At 33.0% G+C, this 21,102-nt stretch overlaps 1 protein-coding gene and 1 long non-coding RNA gene across 2 annotated transcripts; both read right to left on the bottom strand.

The window, feature by feature from the left end:
- Positions 1-444: 444 nt before the first annotated feature.
- Positions 445-11,844, bottom strand: LOC128186809 (uncharacterized). The gene is made up of 6 exons (XM_052856713.1): positions 11,696-11,844; positions 3,837-3,996; positions 3,216-3,357; positions 2,364-2,470; positions 1,155-1,251; positions 445-748 (listed from the first exon to the last, which is right to left on the bottom strand). Coding segments are annotated over exons 1-6 (720 nt in total). The 5' UTR covers positions 11,698-11,844; the 3' UTR covers positions 445-536.
- A 2,644-nt stretch (positions 11,845-14,488) lies between these two features.
- Positions 14,489-20,091, bottom strand: LOC128189508 (uncharacterized). The gene is made up of 2 exons (XR_008244243.1): positions 19,906-20,091; positions 14,489-14,877 (listed from the first exon to the last, which is right to left on the bottom strand). It is a non-coding gene; the product is annotated as an uncharacterized LOC128189508 (long non-coding RNA).
- Between the last annotated feature and the right edge of the window lie 1,011 nt (positions 20,092-21,102).

Genomic DNA, 21,102 nt, shown 5'->3' with positions numbered 1-21,102 from the left:
TTTTCTTGAATCAAAACAAGTTAAAATGACGCTGGTTTCAAGTGAAATATGCATAGATTGCGTAGTCCTAGCTCAAAGGCCAAAACAATTGTGTTGATTTCAAAGAGACATGGCCGAGTTGCCAGCATGGCCTGTCACTTTGCTGTCTGACACAACGACCCAAGTCCAAGCTCCTGTTGAAATTGTTCTATCTTGATAATGGATATCGGTACTATCTTTGATAATACACAAACTTTAGGTTTACTAGAAGTAGTATCACTGGACACATTACAATCATTTCTTGCGTTATATTATAAGGAACTAACACCTGTTAGGTGATTGTTTTCAGATTATTTTCTCCGAGTCAGTAAAATTGTCTGTCAAATGAATATTATTTAAAGATATGTGTACAGTATTTATATACATGTTGTAAAGACAAGTGCAACAAAATAATAATATAACATATTGATAGTCAATCTGTTTATTTCAATTTAGTTTTCAATCTTTTAAACTAAATATACGGTCATCTTCTGGAATATACTCAAATTTTTGTTTTACTAAATTTCTTCTTCTTTTTCTTCGGAGCTTTCATCGGAATCTTCTGGAGGCACCAGCTCATCACCCTGGAGTATGTGATCAGGTTGTGGATTACCTGTAGGTGGTGCTACAGGAGCACGGTTCTGGCGGTTAAGGGCTCTAACAAATTCGTACAGCTGATCTACGGAACCGAGTCCGAACAACCTTTGAACTTCCCGCTTTTTCGAATCATCTGAAATTATAACATGGTACTTAGTTTATAACACCTAATGAAGTTACACTGACAAGTATAATAGTAGAGTTATAAAGTGGTGTGCATTTAATTACAGCTAACGATCCCCTGGTCCCCTCTTTTCTGAAAACCAAGATTTTGTTGAATTTAGATAAAGTTATCAAAATTAAAATACATAAAATAACTAAATTAATATTGTCATACTATAAGATCTTTAAAAAATTAAAATAATTTTATCATTCTGCCCAGATTGACCATAAAATATAAAAAGAAATAGGCGGCTTTAGTTGTAATCTTTATCAATTTTGGTAGAAAATATCCTAACGAAAAACCCAAAACACCAAACACACACAACCAAATACATTAAAATTACCAAAAATGGAAAATTAGATAAAAGAATACTGACTGCACAGACGGCCGTACCAGCACCATATTCTTATAAGCTTGCCATCACCACACCTCGCTCGACCACACCCCAGCTGGGCCATCTTTGGTGCGATCACCTTGATTTTATTGAGAAAAGGGAAAACATGTGTACAACTGGCTTATCCTTTATTACACTGGTACCTATACATGTTTATCTTCATATTTTGTGATTTTTACAATTTTTAATATCATTAAATAGCATATATACACTTTCAAACAGAAACTATTTTTTTATTGAAAGAACAAGTGCAATAAAATATTCAACAACTACTTAGAAGATGGGAATAATGAAACTAAATAATTCCTGTAAAAGTAAAATATTACTAATATTTTTTCTTTATTGGGATTGGATTGGTGGTTAGTCATAGTTAATAACACTACCACTGGGCAGTAGAAAAGATTTGAAAAGATTAAATGCATATTCACTTAATGACAAATAGGGTTCCAATCCCAAACCAGACCACTCGCAAAGCGACCAGGGACTTTAATGTGTTGGCAGATGTGTCCTTCCTCATACTAACCATGTAGTTAATTTTTTCCTGATTGATACCTAGTTGTATACATGCGTGAATCTTCAGGGGAAGGAGAGTCGGGAAGTTCAAGAACCCTCCCCCTTTAGTGATTCAAATCAATAAATTTTCATAGTAAATTTACACCCATAAATGCCTTGGAACCTCCTCAAGCAAACTGAGATATCTCTCGGACACTCTCCTTTCTGGATCAGTGCACGTCATAGTATGTAGATTTTTAAAGACTTAAATATATTTAGCTTTATATCACCAATAATAAGAGTGGCGTCATAACACTGGAATGTTACAATTTTGTTAGTGGTTTATCTTAAACCATGTACAATGTAAAAAGTTGGTCTGCTGATTAGGTGGGAAGAAAATTTCAAATTACATATTAATATTGATTTAATTTTTACCAAAAATTGAATGAATGTTAAATAAATAATGGAGATAAGACACATCAATTTCGCTGTTGATGCCCTCTTTTTCATGCAGAAGCCACAAATCATTGACGATTTCATAACCTTGTAAGAAGAAGATATGTTCAAAATTTTGCAAAACGACTCGCGACGAATGATAGAAAAAAGAATCGAATCCAAGTCGTCAATGACATAGAAGTAAATGAATTCCACCTGGGTGAATAAAAAGTCATTCATGTATATTTTATACAAAAAAATTACCAGCTTGTAATGGCCGCATTTTTTCCAGTTCTCGTTACACTTGCGAAGTGTGTAATTCCAGTAACGTTTTTCGTTCTCAAAGGCTCGAGTTGCATCGTCTCCAGACACTGCCAACGAAAAGTTCACTTGTTTGTATGTCGCAGACAGTATTATTTTCACAATTTGCGCATGTATATATATTTTTATACAATAGTATTTACAGACCGTACCAAGAGTAGTAATTGTATCAAGGATAAACGACGGGAAAAGAAGTGTGAATTATCACTACAAAAAGTCATGCAATGTATATCAGCTTGGTTAGACTAAGTATCTGAGATTTCACCATCAAATTTTTAATTTTAAGATTTAAAATTATTTTACAAATATATGTACATGTACCTCATGCAGAGCCTAACCTGTAGGATTTTAATTTAGAATTATATGCCTATATTCATTTTGATGTTTATTTGATGCTTCATCGCATTATATACATGGGCGTTCTTTGTCATGGATATAAATAATAGACGGAACAACCATAAAACATGTTATTTAGTTCGCTTCCGCGGCTTGAATTGCCGATTTTTATTATACTTACTTATTAATTTGATTATACAAGTTTGAAAGTCTCATTAAATCTTACAATCTCACAATAAATCTATTTAAAACGCGTGATGACGTTTACTGTATTCATCCGCCGTGATCAGGTTTGGTGTGTTATTGAAAATTGAACGTTAAAGACTTCAATGTAAACATAGGGTGAAATATGTGCTGAGTGTTAATATTTACTTTATGTTACTACTTATTGCATATTGAGCATCAATGTATTGTATAAGAAAACTTATGATTGATAAGTACAACAACGAGACAACAAACCTGTTCCGTATCCACTCCAGCCGTTCTCTCCTATCCAGCCACAGGAGTCAGTCAGCCGGATCCTTTCTTTGTAATCGGAGTGATTTCTGTAGCATTTACGCGCGTAAGTCAAGGCATGATCCGCCAGTGTCGAGTTCCATGTCTGTTGAATAAAAATATAAATAGGTGTAAACGAGACTTTTTGGTATGTGTGTCCGTTGCTTTCCTGTAGAACATGTATTCAAAATCAAATAATATGGCTTCGAAATTAATTGGATGCTCTATTCTAATATTAACTTCCTCTAGGTTTTCAAAGAGATATCAAACACAAATATTACATTCCTACTTAAGTACTTTGATGGTTTATAAGAGCTAGGAAGGCAAAGATCAATCCAAACATTAGTATCTGCTAACAAAGGACGTTTTTATCATGCAAAGCTTGCCACCTTTATTCCTAAATGAGCCACTAAAATATGCATTTCAATAGATTCACAAATACACGTTTGTTTCACACTAATTCATGTATGCTAAAATATTCCTTGTTTGTATCTGTCAATTCTGCTTATAGTTGAAACAGAGTTGGTAAAAATTATAAGATATGAGCAGGGAGGAAACTCCAAAAAATGCAAGGCAAGCACTTACCAGCAAACCGAGTTCTCTTGAAGCCTCTTGTCGAACCCTGTTGTGTTCATCTACCAAGTATTTTTTCCACTCATTGCAGTTCAAATCATTATCTGGACACAGATAACAGTGCGCTTGCAAGGAGACGCTCAGAAAAATACAGCTAAAGACAACCAAGTACCTATAGTAAAGTTTTAGTTGTTCATCACCATTGTTAAATTGTTAATTGTTAAACACCATTTTATAAACTAGGTTTATGAAGACAAACAATAAATTTGGAAATCATTAATATACATGTAATATATATGACAACAAAAGTTGCTGTTGCTTTTAAGTAGTATCTTCACTCAGGCACTTGCAATTACTATTTGCATTACCAATAATTTGGGATTTTACTAAATAGTTTACGAAGTTAAATATTTCTTATTTTCATTTCAATGCAATCATACAGACGATAAAAGTATACAACGGAGATAAAGTAATGATATACGAGGGTTGTTCGGAAATTATTGAGACAACTCCAATATTTTCTTTTTTAAACGACGAATTTTGGTGAAAATTGGCATAGACACTGAAGAAACGCCAACAAATAATAAAACAAAGTAATATTAAAAGAATATTTAATATTTTGTTTACGACGGTAGGTAAACAAGTCGGTGGTCGGGGTACCCGGCGCAGCCATGAACATGGAGATTTAACAACTTAAACATCTACTTTATAAGTGTCCGTAGAATTACAGTTTATGATTAAAGAAATAAAATTAAGTATTTTCATTTTGCTATTCTTTGCGACTAACTTTTGATTAAGTTTCACTGATGTTCAAGTTGAAATACGGATATGGTACACGTATATTTACCAAACAATAGAAATCTGACAACGACTTTACATTGAATTTTGACGTCAAGGCGGCGCATTGAAAACCGTCCATCTGGTGGAAATCTCAGAGAGAGGCCTTTTAAGGCCACGCAAATGATTAAAAAACTATACGATGACAAGACAAGATATAGAGCATCAGCTCATCATATTTTTTTTCACTAATTGCTTAACTAGAATTAGACCAAAGGGATTAATTATCAAGTACTTTTGACACACTAACTGTTGTCAACAGTTCTGAAATATATAAAAAATGACTGCAGTAGACATTCACAATAATTAGGCTTTCGGGTAAAAATAACTTGATTTCCCCCCCCCCCCCCCCCCCCAAAAAAAAAAACAAGAATGAGAGAAGTTGTAATTGATAACATCTTGAAATGAAAACAAAAGATGAGAAATAAAGAATAATTCTTATTTCCGTTCGTTTGTAAAGTGTTTAAAACACATGAGCAATAAGAAGCGTTAAAATGACGTTGCGAAAAGTTTGCAGTTGCGCCGGGTCACTGGACGAAGGCACGTTGGTCAGCTTACCAGGTATGATCTATTCAGGCCATGGACAAGAAACTTTTCACATTGGTAATCTCTATCCTGATTTACGTTTTGGTGAAATTTCAAGAGTTAATCTTTTTTACTAAAAGAATACAAGAAAATGTCTCAATAATTTCCGAACAACCCTCGTAATTAGAAAAAAGGACACTTAAAATTGTTTTAATTTAAAAGTATATTTTTCAAAATTATTAAATCATTATTTAAATATTTATGTCAAGATCAACTTTCTAGCAATATCTCATCCTACATACGTTTCAAAAGATTACTTGATCTATGTATGAACAACGACCTTGAAATGTGTCACGTGATTATTACCAACGATGCAGCTGACAGCTTGACATATGGTCTTCAGAACGATAAAGTACAACGATTTTTTTTTCATTACAGCAAATATAAAACATCGTAAAATCAAGTACTAGGAACCAAAAAAAAAACAATAAAAGAAAACCAAGATTTTGAGGTAAAAACACGCGTCTATATTTTCTGTTCCTTCCCGCACTGATGCCAGTAACGTGGGAAATGTAATTTCATGCTTAAGCAATATAAAAAAATACATAGTAATTTGTCTACTAGGTAAATCACCATGGGAGCGGTTGCTATCGGAGTTCAAACTCTTTAAAGGAGTTTTTAATCATTTGATGTACGAAACACATGTATGCATTCAAAATTGATTTTTTTAGAAAAAATTTATTGCGCCATATATACTTACAGCATATAGTGAACAAACATATAAAATACAATATTCTTAAGGTCTGTCAAAATATCAATTTCATTTAGTGAATAAATTACAACATTTCACTATTGGGGATTTACAGTGGTAAAAGAAGGCGTTGCAGTTCCTATGCTATTTCCCCCTAAAGGAGTTGCAGATAAAATTGAAAAATCAAACTTACAGAATTCGATGTGAATCTTTTATTGCACACAACGTTGTACATAAAGCAGTGTAGAATTTTATTTGGAAAGTTTGTAGTAACTTTTATGAGACCATGAAATAAATTTGAAAATGGTCACACAGACAAATGAAACCGATTTCATACATTTTAAGAGGGGAATCCTCATTGTTCTGAAAAACTGCCTCCTTGAAACAAAATTATTTTAATATTAGCATTAAGAACCAGGTATTTTCTTAAAAATTACCATTTTCGAATTTTGTTTCAAAGAGGCATATTTTTAAAAAATTGAATTTTAAGAAAAAAATATTTATACCCTTAAAATGCAAAAGCAGTATGCTAATTTACACCTGAGATATCTATGTCGACTGTGGTCTAGTGGTTAAGCAGGCGGACTTTAAACGTGAGAACTTTTTTGTTTAGGTTCGAATCCTGATGTGTTTGGTATTAATTTTATGAATGATTTTTTAATACGTTTTGACAAAGGTAACAAAATTTTAAAAACTAAAATGAATAATGTCGATTTTTAAATAAAAATTTTAGAGTACGGTTAAATTAATTTGTTCGTTCCTGCATCTGATCTCGTACACGTACTTCCTGTGTAATGTACCCGACGTATACGTACATGAACGAACTGTCCACATATATATATATATATATATATATCACATACTAAAGAGGACTTCAACACAACGTACAAGTGCCATGCATCTATAATTATCAAGAAAGTGAGTGTATCTTCTTTGAAAAATCATGCCGTTTACAAAGACACAATGCGACCTATGCAGGTCATTTAAAGCAAAAGGCCAAACAAGAAAAATAACTGTTAACCAGTACGAGTGGGCAAAGAAGCAATCAGCAAATGTAAATCGTGATGGACACATGTGTTCCAAGTGTTTATCCAAATACTACAGAGACATAAAATCATTACAGTCAAAAGAAATATCAACCTTTGATCCAAAAATGGTCAAATGTGAAAATTTTATTGCTCTCCCATTTCCACGCGCTGGAAAGTCAAAATCAAATTGTTTTATATGTAAACATAAACACACTGGTCTTTGTATGGTACCAGCGGACGCCAGGGTGGAAATTTTCTTGCGGTGGGGCGTTCTAATACCGCTAGGTGTGCATTGTTGCAAATCACATTTGCAAAATAAAAAACTGAAACCTGATGTAAAGATTAATGCACAAACAATACCAAGTAAACGGATACTGGCTGCTGACCTCGTGGGCATTTTAAAGGATGTACACCATGTTATGTCTGGTACAGACAATAAGCGACTCAATTTTGATGAGGAATCATCCTTTACCGACGAAGATCTTTTCAATTTAACAGGACTTAATAAATCTCAATTTGCAGACCTTGTCCTCAGAGCAGATATTAAACCAACAAAACGAAGCATTGGACGACCTAAGCAAATGATAGGCATGCTTCTTTTAAAACTCCGAACTGGTCTTTCTTTGAGGTACATTATTCTACATGTCACGCTTGTAAATAAAAACATTTAACACTACTCCAAATATACTGATTTAAACATGTTAAAAAATATGTTAATCATTGACAAATGAACATCCCAAAGACCGATTTATTGTAAGCGTAACATATATTTTAAGGTACTCGGTATCAGTTTCGAAGTATTTAGAATTGTGTTTCTATAAAAATACAAAGCCTGTCGTATTAGGATCCCGTATTTCCCCCTCCAAATCGATGTCAGTTCTTCTACCCATTCATCTATCCATTCTCATCAATCCATCCGCTTAAAGTAGTATCCATACATTTATTAATTCGTCCATCTATCTATCTATCCATCAATCCATCCGCCCAATCATTTATCCATCCATTCGCCCATCTATCCATTTATCAGCACATCTATCTATCCATCACTCTCTCCGTATGATTTAGTTTCCGAAATTTAGCTTATTTTGCTTAATGCGGGATCCTATGCGATGTTTTTTAATTAAGGTATCCGACCCATATAAGGACGTAATTTTTTTAACCTTGAATATCCATCATGGATTAAATACTCTGACATTAATTCAAAGCATTTTAGTTTAGAAAAAGATTTACCGAGAGAAATTTTCAAAACCATTGTTAACTAAGCAGTAATTAATTAATGAATATTGCATTAAGGTCTATAGGGACAAGCACAATTTTTAGAATAAAAAAGTAAGCATGAAGAATATCAACAAATGCTTTGGTGGAAAGATGTATTTAATCATTAGAAATACAACTATTGAAAACACACTTTATACCGAATACATTTTTTTAGAATTATGTTTTTTAGTTTAAAAGCAAAGGGGGATAAATCTTCAAGAAAAGGATCCAGATTCATTGAATCTGGTACTATTATGGATCGGATACCTTAAAATGTATCTTGTATACATCATCATAATTCAAACTGAGAACAGAGTTGCAGTAGTGTAACAAAAGTTTTTTTTACCATATTTTCAAATTGCATACATGTATATTGCTATATTTCAGACTGATAGGGACTTTGTGTGGTTCATTAAAACGATACCAAGTCTCGAGGATGATCCAAAGAGGAAAGAAAGCGCTTTCTTCGCACTTTGTCCAAAATTTCGTCGGATTTAATGCAATAAGTAGAGACAATGTAATAAACAAACACACATCAGATGTCGCCGTTTCCATTTTCAGCAATTTTTTGTCCGATTCTGCCATTCTAATTCTTGATGGAACTTACATTTATATCCAAAAAAGCACAAAAAATAAAGTCCAGAGAAAATGCTATAGCATGCATAAGCACCGTCCGCTTATCAAACCAATGGTTGTGGTTACCACGACAGGGTACATCTTATCAGTTGTTGGGCCGTTCTTTGCTGATGGAAAAAACAATGATGCAGCAATTATGAGAAACATGATAAACACAAACGCTGATGGAATTAATGATTGGTTAAAAGAGGGTGACATATTCATCCTGGATCGAGGATTTCGAGATGTTCTTGAACTTTTAGAAGACGGAGGATTTCACACTGAATCCCCCGCATTCCTTCCAAAATCTTCTAAACAATTTTCCACCAACGATGCTAATCACTCACGACTAGTCACAAAAATACGTTGGGCCGTAGAGTGCATTAATGGTAGAATAAAATCATGGAAGTATTTTGATAAAGTTGTCCCTAACTCCGATATTCATAATGTTAAAGATTATTTGCAAATTGTTGCTGCTTTGTGTAATTGCTATCGTCCCTCTCTTCATAAAAATTCTAATGCAGACTGTGAAATTGCCCAGAAAATGTTAAAGATGGCAAGTCAAGAAAACCTTGTACAGAAACGAGTTCTAAGTGATAATGCACTACTTCATAGGTCCAAATCATGGTTCCCACTTCATGACTTGAATAACTGTTTATATGATTTCCCTAAGATGACGGAGGATGATATACGAGCACTAACGTTCGGTATATATCAGGTCCGCCAAGCAGCATCCTATATTGATGAGTACATGCATGGTACCACATCACAAATATATTTCCGAAAATCTATGTCGGATCTTATTCATGCCCGAATACAATCTCGGCATACATCAGCCAAACAGTACGACATCTGGGTTGAACATGATAGAAAGACCGTCACTGGATGGTATTGCCAGTGTCCTATAGGTTCAAGAACTGTTGGCACATGCTCACACGTAGCCTCAGTGATTTGGTTTTTAGCATATGCGAGGCATAACAACTATAAACCAAAAAAGGACAGAATATCGCCTTTGTTGATGGACGCTGCGGAAGGACGTTAAACATACGAATATGATTATAAACTGAAAGTACATTGAAAAATAGATATTTTTTATATTATAAATGTATTTGCGATCCGCTTCGCTCCTACTTTAAAGAGCGGATTGGAAATCCTTGGCTTGCGAAGATGTTATGCATGGTTATTTCTTATTAATGGTGTATGAGAGAGATAAACACTAAAAAAGTAAGTGAACAACTGACCGAAAGAACCATGCAGATGAAATAAAATGTTTCGGGTTATTGTGTGCATGTATATATACTGTAACAGCATATATACACAACGTAGTTACATGTATTTGACAGTCAATTTGTTTATAAAAATATGTTCGATGTGCATACATGTACATTGTACGTTTCATTTTAATTTCCTTTGGCATGCTCCTTTTTTATACAATACTGAAACAATGACTACAATTCAACGATAATAAGTCGAATACAACAGTCGCCATGCAGTCATTCGATATGCTCGATAAAAATTAAACCGTGTATTACATAAACGTAAAATTTTATGTGTTTGGCCTAAGTGAGAACATACCCGCTATGTAAATATAGGCGTCCACGTAATAAGTCTATATTAAGAGATAACTCTTCAAGCGTTACGAGGATTTAAATGTCCTTCTCGGTTTAGGTGAACTCTCCGCATTTGTGCAACACCTTCTTTCCATAATACATCCTTTTGGTTACATTTGATGCCGCGCCATGAATGTCTAGAATATTGTGATTTTCATAATATAGAGTTACCTAAATATGTCGCATACAAATGAATGTGTTGCTATACTGTACTCTGACATCTAGATATATTGTAACAAGCATTATTTAGTATGATGTCAGACTTGAAAATTGTCTATTTATTACATTTCTTATTATTTTCACGATTAACAAATCGAGTTTGATAGTTGGGTAACATATTTTCACAACGAATTCTCTAAGCGATATTTTCACAGGCACTAAGGGGCTCTACGAATCCCCTATATAATTGTTCATATACCAAATGTGGAAACCTCATTGTTCGTTGGAGACCAATGTCCTTAAATTTCACGGGTAACCCTTGTCCACCCACGAATTTACATCCCCTCGAACGTATTTACTATTTGTTTAATATTTATTAAAATTATCTCGAACTTTCTACCAACGAAATTACGTCCTCATGAATTTGGAAAAATTAGCTACCCACGAACATTGACCATCACGAATAAAAATGATCCCAAAGTACAGTGTTTTATTTCATGAAGTGTATTTTTGATGTACATGTGCATATGTTTTTTGTCCAATACTAAAACTTTGTTCTCTGTTTGACTTATTTTATAAATTGTATTTTTGACACATCCTTTTTTAATGTTCGGAAGCTTTTAGGGTAAACAAAAATGTATTGCGGCCAGTTTTGAATTTTAATTTCGCTCGAAACAAAAACTGTTTATGTGTTTTCTCATATTTAACTACAACATATTTAAATTCCTCTTTACCCTTACTCTTTGAGGGTGACAGCTCGAGCGATATCTATCCAGCAGATAAACCATGATTGTCGATATGTTCCATTAGCTTTAAGAAATGTATTTTAAACCGCTGATATTATACTTGGAACAGTCAAATCATAATTAATATTTGTAAAGATATCCTTTAAAAGACTCTCGCATGTCTATAGATATCCCCATTTTTTCAAAATAAAAGGATAAAAATACAATGTTTTCTCATTCCATTTTGAAACCACGTACATGTATAACGAGTCATATTGGACATCTAAGTCTTTTAAAGGCATGATGTTACATTAATCTGATATATATAAAAAATTGTAGTTGCAAATAATTTAAAGATACTTACATTTTTTAAAACTCAAAATGTACCTTTTCCCGTACTTTTTAAAAATGAAAGTAAGCGAGATTGACAAACTTTAATATTTATACATTTATGATATAGATTCCCCGCTGATTACTTAATTTCGAGGACGGTTGGATATAAATTTTTCATGTACATCTTCCAAATTGGAACACGAAATCTCGGGGTTTGACACAATGTTTACAAACAGAGACATGCATTTAAAGTTGATGGGATATTTTATCTTCATTGTTACTTGGGCGAAACGCTTAAACAAGAAGTAATGTGGAGTTTAATTACTGATTTAACTACATGGTGTGTGAGAAAATTCGTCCTGAATTTAACAATGTTGAAAAACGCAAATTCACTGACAGATTATTGAAATTGCCTTTCACAGGTATATACACGAAAACACAGAACCTTACTAAGTTAAAGGGACTTGGACACGATTTGGGCTCAAATTTTTCAAAATTTATTTTTTTCATTTTTAATGTCTTGGATTGTCGATATGGATGTTGTTAATGCTTTGTCAAAATTTGAAAGTCAAATATCGAGGTACAAGCGAATTACAGAGGCTACAACTCTGTGTTTTGTAAACAAAGCTGGATTCCTTTTATTGTTTACAAATGTGTTGTATTGGTATAATTATTAATCTAATTTTTTTTTGTTGATGATGAAATTATTTATGAACACATTGAATCAGTTTATTTAGTTTCGACGAGTTGTTTTGTCAAAAAAGGGTAATTTCTTTTAAGTTACATTATTTGAGAACAAACAAAGACTCGAGCTATGTTTACAGGGTACTTTCCGCTGTATCTCGCTTGTGACATAATTTCTAACATTCAAATTTTGGTGAATCATTCAAAATATTCAAGTAAACTATTTTATGCATATAAATCAAGAATACAATTTTCATCTGAAATCGTGTCTGGGTCCCTTTAAATCAAACCTTCAACTAAAGTAGGATTCAGTTATAATGGATTATCTCTAACAAACAATTTCTAGCACATTTATTTTAGTTAAAGCTTTAAAATATATTTGTTAACTCTTTACTCAAACGGTTCTGGATTGCTTTGTTTCAAAACGATGAGTTAATTAAAATCACGTATATTACATTCGAAAATGGTCGTCTAAAATGAAACGGCGAAATACGTTTTAGGTCACCTGAGTCCCTCAGGTACATATAACTTTATACAGCCATATAAAACTACTTCATATAACTCCTTGTGAGTTGCATACTCGTAGAAATAAACTGTAGGCATGTTGTGTGTCATATAAATACAACTGAACTTTTAAAAAATGGCTTTTAAGGCTTGCAGATATCGTTTACCAAACGTTTACAAATTTTAGCACATGGAATAATCCAGGGTTCTTCCGACTCTTCCCCCCCCCCCTCCCCTCCCCACCACTTTAAAATAAATATTTTTAACCGGGTTTTCCAACGGAAAAAATCCGGTTATCAAAATGGTGAAAATGGTGGGCTGGCGGGGGGCGGCTGCCAAAAGGGTACCCTCATTGTACGGATAACTCCTCCTACAGTGTTGTTCTTTTGCAGATCAATTGTACATACATGTATATCAGAGGTGTGTACATTGCTAGGATTTTGATTTCTGATTATTTATGAAAAAATGCCAGCTTTTGAACTTAGTCATTTTATGGCAAAATATTGCATATAGGGTACCCTCATTGTACGGATAACTCCTCCTACAGTTTTCAAGATAATTTATTTTGTTCTTTTGCAGATTAATTGTACATATATCAGAGGTGTGCACATTGCTAGGATTTTGATTTCTGATTATTTATGAAAAGAATGCCAGCTTTTGAACTTAGTCATTTTTTGGCAAAATATTGCATATAGGGTACTCCATTTCACTGGATACTGGTTGACATGGATTATGGATACAGTTCACATAAAAGAAAACCCGGTTTGCTGTCACATTGACAGCTTTTCACTTGTTTCAAACATCAATTCGCATTTGGGTTTAGAATCCAAAATACATGTAAAGCTTTATTGCAAAAATGAGACTTTCTCAAAGATCAATTATATGGATGTGGTACTCAGGTGACCGTCAAGGCCTGCAGGTATCTTGTTCATGAACACAACATATAAACATGTTATTAAAACCTTAAAAGGGCATCGTCACGGTTTTGGTAAAATTCTATTTTCCTATTTTTTCAAAATACTTTAGGAATGCTTTTCTAATGATAAAATGGAATTTGAGAGTCAGTCGTAATGTTTTAAGCAAGATAAAGGACTCACAATAATTATTCTTTGTCATGTAAACAATTGCAAGGCTCGTGCCCTGTTTGGTTAACAAAGGAACAATTTAACAGAATAAAATCTTTTTCAAACTGATTTGTCTATTTCTTATTCATTTTCAGCATAAATAAACAGTTACAAACATTTAAAACATTCATTTTAGGTATAAAACAGAAATTTACAATTCAACATTCAAAATATAAACAAAAGATATATCTACATAGCAAAGAATTGTACGCTCTAGTATTAGCTTATAACTCAACATATGACACTCAAATTTTCGGTGCCTTTTAAAATTGCCTTACTGAAGCATTGTGAACATTAAAATCGAAATAATAATTTTTTGACTAAAATTGTGACCATGCCCCTGTAAACGATGGGATGCATATGATCTGAAATGTGTCGTGATTTAAAAAGATCACAAAATCATTCACTCAAACACTTGTATCATTTTGTCTTGGTGTTTTTTTTTCTTCTCTCATTTTAGTTGATAAATAGGAAATATAACATCATCAAAATACGTTAGAAAATAGGCACAATTATATGAGTCATTTGATTTATTCCTGTCACACTTTTCATTTTCTTTCAACAAAGTAAACAACAAGGAAAAAATCCCTTCTTTAGCACCATGGGCACCGATTATTTTTCTTCCTCCTCTGGAAATCTTCCCAGCGAAATCTTCTGATGAATTTAAAGTAGTCTGGCGAAAATACCCTCTTGGGATAAAACCTTTTAATAAATGTTTGCTTAATTTTAAACGTCCTTCTCACTGCTCCCTTTTTCTTTAATTGCGCTAGGGTGGTGGTCATCGGAGGGGATGCTGTAGTGGTGGTGCCTGAAGGAAGTTGGACCGGTTTGCTTGTTGTTGGTTTTGTTGGTCTTTTAAAAATGAAGAGTTCATTTTCCTGTATACCGTCTGAATTCATGTCTGTTATTTAAAAAAAAAGACTTACAGATAAGAACAAATTTCCTTTCATTTGAAAATGAAAATACAATTATATTGATAAGACATTTTATTGAGCATTAATTAAGAAGAACTAACTAGATTTCTTAACATGGTGATGCGTTACTTCAATCATGATTGTAAGAAAGCTAGTACAATTTTATATAGTTTTGCAAAATATTAAATAATGATTTAAGACATTCATGGAGTAAACTATTCAGCTGAATAAAACCCCTACATTGTAATAAAATACTAACTTCTTGTCAATCAATAAACCACCAGCACTTTCTAGAGCATAGAGGATCTAGAAAAAAGTTCTACGTGTTCAATGAAGGATATCAAACAAAGATAAATTCTTACCTACGGAAACGGATATGGATTTAAATTTGTTGACGTTATCTACAGTTTGACACAGACCAAAGTCTACGTAAACTATCACTGATATCCATAAATAAGTCACACATGGAAATAATTTCATATCCAGAGAGTATTATTCCGTCAACCTATTCTATGTAATTAGTTAATATAGTAACAGTCTGCTCGTATTTTTCTTTCTTTAAATATTTTAGTGACACCTTGATACTCATTAATCTTTCTGAATGACAACTCAAAACAGGTGACAATTACTCATTAAGAAAATGGGATTTTTCTTATTTACATATCCTTATTTAGCAATATACACAAACTGCTGTAAACTGCAACATGTTTTCCTTAAAATGCAATCGATGTACAAAAAAATTAAACATTCCAATGTCAATAAATACATGTGTGTGAAACAAATATTTTGCGCAAATAATATTAAATTACAATACTATGTGAACAAAAAAAGGAACACACATACAAATTCATGCTCTAATCAGCTATTGTTTAAGAATGCGAAGGGATTTTATATTGTTGATGGGACACTTGAGCATTTTTCACAAAAACGATAACTTATAACCATAATTTTATTTCTACGCCCCTGTCACCTGATTGCAATTTTAAAAATTTTAAATATTTGGCAAAAATAATGCTTTAGATATTTTTGAAAAAGTAATAATGATAAATTAAAAGCCCCTCCGGGGCTCATGCTTTAACCCATTGCGCTACCCAGAAACGGGTAGGTGATACATTTGGGAAATAGACTTTTTTTTTATTGTTTATATCATAGAACATGTAACTACGTCACGATATGGAAATATCCTATACCACCTTATTGTCCCTTATTAAGTGAGCAAGACAATTTAAATTGTACATCATATAAGTTTCAATTAACGTCGGCCATTTAAATTACCTGTACTAGAACTCATATAAAGCAAAATACATTGCGTTTTTTAAGTCGAAGTATTGATATACCAACAATTTTCTAAAAAATTTCAGTGTATTAGTTAATCAGTATTTGACACTTATAATTTGTATGGGTAATTTGTAAAATTCAACCAAATAACAACGACAGAGAGCTGTTTCATCATTGTAAATAAATCATAAAAAGATACAATATAATTTAGCGTTCTTTGCTCATAGTGAAATGGGAACGTTTACAATCAATAAGCCTATTTCTCTCTAGAAAATTAGAAGGGACATGCATACAACAGTCTTGAACAGTAACTGTTCTATATCTGCAACAGCCAACTAATAATTGGTGAACATCGAATGAATTAAATAGTTATCAAATGGTTACACTCATTTTAACTCATCTTTTTTCAGGTGTTTTTTTTTCCAAAACCACCTAGTACATCAGATTCCACACCTATTAAATTATCTTGATTATAGAATTACATGTACTAGTATAAGACATACAACTTTAAAGGGAGAAACCCAGATCATGAAATATAAAACCAGACTTCCTTGATGCGTCTTATTTTGTACCCGTATCAAAAAGTAAAACTTGCGGTCCTTAAATTTTTGAATAAATTATTTCATTGTTGAATGTATAAACCTCTAAATTTTACTATTACATGTAAATAATAATTAGTATACGTAAGATGTGTCGAGAATGAGTGATAAAAACTTTGTGAAATTCACTCGGTTGTTTTTAGAGTTATCGCCGTCAACAAATACCAAATTTGCCTTTTACTTGTACATTGACTACAACGCTTTTTAAACAATTAAAATATTATAAGTTTCTTTAACTTACGAAGGCCAAAAATAAAAACGAAGACTTTTTCCGTAGTATCACCATATTTGGTAGACATAACTCAGCAATATTTTCAATTAATTTGAACTAATCAAAAATATTGAAACATCAAATTGGGCCGGTATTATCCAGAAATTTCATGAATTCAATTTTAACGGAATATATTGTTTCGTTTAACAGAAGTTAGTTAGGCTACTTAATACATAAACTCCTTTTTCAAATTCATAAAAAAAATGACGTCACCGGACACCATAGCTATTGTGATTTGTAACAATAAGTAAATATTTAGTCGGAAAAGTAAATAACGTCATCTTAATTTCAAGATATACAATTTGATCAATGAATATATCGAAGATCAACCTAATGGTTTCTGAACAATTATTGAGGGAATATGATTTAAGTGATAAATAGCTGGTTTTCAATGCAGGGACATAAAGGCACAAGAGACCAATCGTGATGCATGTATATAGATAGGGTATTTTAATAAACTGCGTATGCGTCTTCTTCACATCAAGTTTTGGACGTGACCGTGCTCAAAGGTGACGTCATCATATAGGTGAGAGAGGTGTTTGAGCTCTGACCTCCGCTAAAAATATTCTGTTTTGAGCGATTTCTACTAAGAATATGTGACCAATCGTTGTTGTAAATTTCATATACAGCATACTAGCATTCTATACAGCGTTATTTTGAAAATCTTATTTACTTTCCGTGAATCTAGTGTAACTGTCCACTCGGCACGACCCAGGGTGTCCGCATTGTGAACTCCATCTCAGTTCTGTTTTGTTTTGTTGTGTTTTCTTTGACAATACCGACACAAACTATGTTAAATAATAAACAAATGTCTGAACAACCACTGCCGTCTGCAGTATCTGTAGAAAAAGAAATCAACCAACACAAAAGATTGAGGGAGAACAGTAGTCTCGTTCTCCCTTGTGATCTAAGTAAGTTAAGCGATATCCTCGACCCGCTGTCCTCTGATGAGAATTCAATAAAGCAAGCAGTAGCCTTGATTCTTCAGAAAGATAACATTAAAACAGCTATCGCTGATATATTAGTCCCAGAGATTGCTGGGCTACGTTCGGAGATTCAGGAACTCTCAACTAGATTAGATGAAATGGAGCAATACTCCAGAAGAAATTGTTTAAAAATTTCCGAAATTCCCGAAGAAAAAAATGAAAACACCGATACGCTTGTGCTGAATGTATTTAACAACATTATGTTCAAACAAAAGAAGACAAAATAGCACTGGAAAGCATCTCCCGATCTCATCGAGTAGGAAGACCAACCTCTGGTCGCGGTCCACGTGATATCATTGTCAAATTTGTCAGTTATCGCGACCGGGCCAAAGTCTATGGAAGCAAAAAAGAATCTGAAAGGTTATAACAATAATTCTTCCTAACAAACTGGCAGAATCTTCATTAACGAAGCCCTGACCCGCAAAAGAGCACACCTTTATAGTGAGGCCCGCGCACTCGTGAAACAAAAGAAACTTAACAGTTGTTGGACATTTGATGGCCGAGTTTACGTAAAACTTTTGGGGGTAAACGGCAAGAAAATGGTCATCAACTCGCCGGATGATCCGAATCCTTCTCTGCGGGTGATAACATACCCTATTCATCAACACCTAAGGCCAGCGCAAACCCGAGATCGTAAACATCGAGATCTTGACCGTACCGTAAAAAAAAAACACTATACAAACATTTATACATGTGCTATTTAATGTATTAATAACATCACGTAATGTATTTATTTTCAATATTAAAGGAGCTTAGCTCTATTTTCTATGTCGTTTTGTGTGCAAATTCGGCTTCTTTTGCCGATCATTCTGGGAATCTCACCCCAGTCTTATTTGTAGGATCTTGTCTAGCCTACAATACATGTATGACTAAGTATGCCCACACATGTAAATATTTGTTTGATTTATTGGGCTACTCCATTACCTTAATTTTTTTTTCTTAATTACCTTTGTTTTATGCAAATCGGAAGTAAGTTGCACCAATAGTCATTGTACATTTTTTTTATGTGTTTATACGCAACATATCTTGTAACACACTTTGCTTTTGTTTTATTATTTTGCCAGAGGCGGATCCAAACTTTTTCTCTGTTATGTATATAAAGACAAATCATATCATTGGACGCCTCCCATTTCGTTTTCCTTTTTTCTACACTTTTTGTTCCTATTTCTTTAACCTTTTTATTTTTTCCTATTATTTATTTGATGAACATATGACAACTTATGACTGTTATTTATCCATCAAAATACCATGTTATAAAAATAAGTATCCTATATGCAGCACTTTTATGATTGCTTTTGTTACCTACCTAGATTTTGAACTTTTAGATAATGGGTGATACTCTCACTCAATATCGTGCTGCAATAGGGAAGTTCTACTACGTTGGAAGATATTTAAGCAAATATTCTACATTTATTCTTCAATATGATGTCATATTGAAAAACCTGTTGAGATATTTAAGCAACTGTGCTTTAAAATTTGTTCGCTTATTAGCTTTTTTCTCATTGGATCTTAATTTTTCATCCAATTTTACTGTTTCATTTTACTATTGTCAGGAGATGTTGAATTGAACCCAGGTCCTGTATATGAACATATACTTGACATTATTCACCTGAATATAAGAAGCATAAGACACAAACTTGATTTTTTAAACACTTTTTTGCACGATTTTGACATTCCATGCTTAACTGAAACTCATGTAGATGACAGCATTTTGGACGAAGAATTGGAACTTGATGGTTTTAATTCCATTTACCGTAAAGATAGAAATTCTTTTGGCGGGGGTGTAATGATTTACTTATCGAATGCCGTTCGTGCTCGTAGACGCGTAGACCTTTAACCAAACAATGTCGAATGTATTTGGCTAGAAATTGAAGAACCTACCTGTAGATACTTTTTATGTTGTCTTTATAGTCCATCTCTCACAAACTTTACATTTTGGAATAATCTTTCATGGTCCTTAGATAAAGTTAACGAAATATCCGATAAAATCATCATTGTAGGCGATGTCAACGTTGATTTCTTTAAATATCCCTTCGCCTCGCCATCTATTATTCTCACATATATATATTGTTCTCACAGAACAAATATAGAGATATATGAGGCAATCACGTGCTATGTTTAAACCAATGAAAATGTGACATTTCAGTCCAAGGGAAAACAAAAACACTTAGGTTTACATCTATCAAGCGATCCTAAATGGTAGAGCACATTAATATTATAGTAAACAAAGCACTTAAAAAAAATTAGGCCTCTTGAAAAAACTTAAATTTAGTCTTGGAAAAAGCAGCCTTTCCAAAATGTATATTACCTTTGTAAGGCCAATTCTCGAATATGCCTCAGTTGTTTAGGATGCCTGTAGTCAATATGACATTGACAAGTTAGAGAAAGTTCAATAATATGCTGCCCGCATTGTTACAGGGTTACCAATTATTGCATCAAAAACATCCTTATATTTTGAAACGGGCTGGGAAACTCTTTCTGCTAGAAGAATGACGTCTAAACTTACAACTATGTACAAGATCCACAACAAGTGTGTCCCTGAATATCTATCTCAGATCATCCCTAATACCAGGAGTAACGACTCTGCATATATAACTAGGAACATTGAAAATTATAGTTTACCTAGGTTTAGAACAGAATTATTTAAGAAATCATTTGTACCGGACACTATTCAATTGTGGAATACATTAAGTATAGGAGTAAGAAATGAAACTTCTATACAAAGATTTAAGAATTCATTATATAAATCTAAAAACATAGCTAAAGCTCCCTCTTTTTTTACACATGGTAAGCGCAAGCTAAACATAATACATACCAAGCTAAGACACAATTGCATACTCAATTATGATTTACACAAAATAAATATTATAGAAAGCGGTAATTGTCAGTGTGGATCATCAGAAGATGCTTACCATTTTTTCTTTAAATGCAAAAATTATACAATCGCTAGATATAAATTTTTTCTTCTTAATCTGCTACAACTAGATCATTTTCATATGATTGATACTCATCTTTTATTATGGGGCGATGAGTCATTATCCATTGATATTAACAAGCAGTTATTCTCATTAGTTCAAA

The sequence above is a fragment of the Crassostrea angulata genome, chromosome 6 (assembly GCF_025612915.1).
Source record: "Crassostrea angulata isolate pt1a10 chromosome 6, ASM2561291v2, whole genome shotgun sequence".
Taxonomy (NCBI): Eukaryota; Metazoa; Mollusca; class Bivalvia; order Ostreida; family Ostreidae; genus Magallana; species Magallana angulata.
This window is presented reverse-complemented; position numbering and strand designations above follow the sequence as displayed.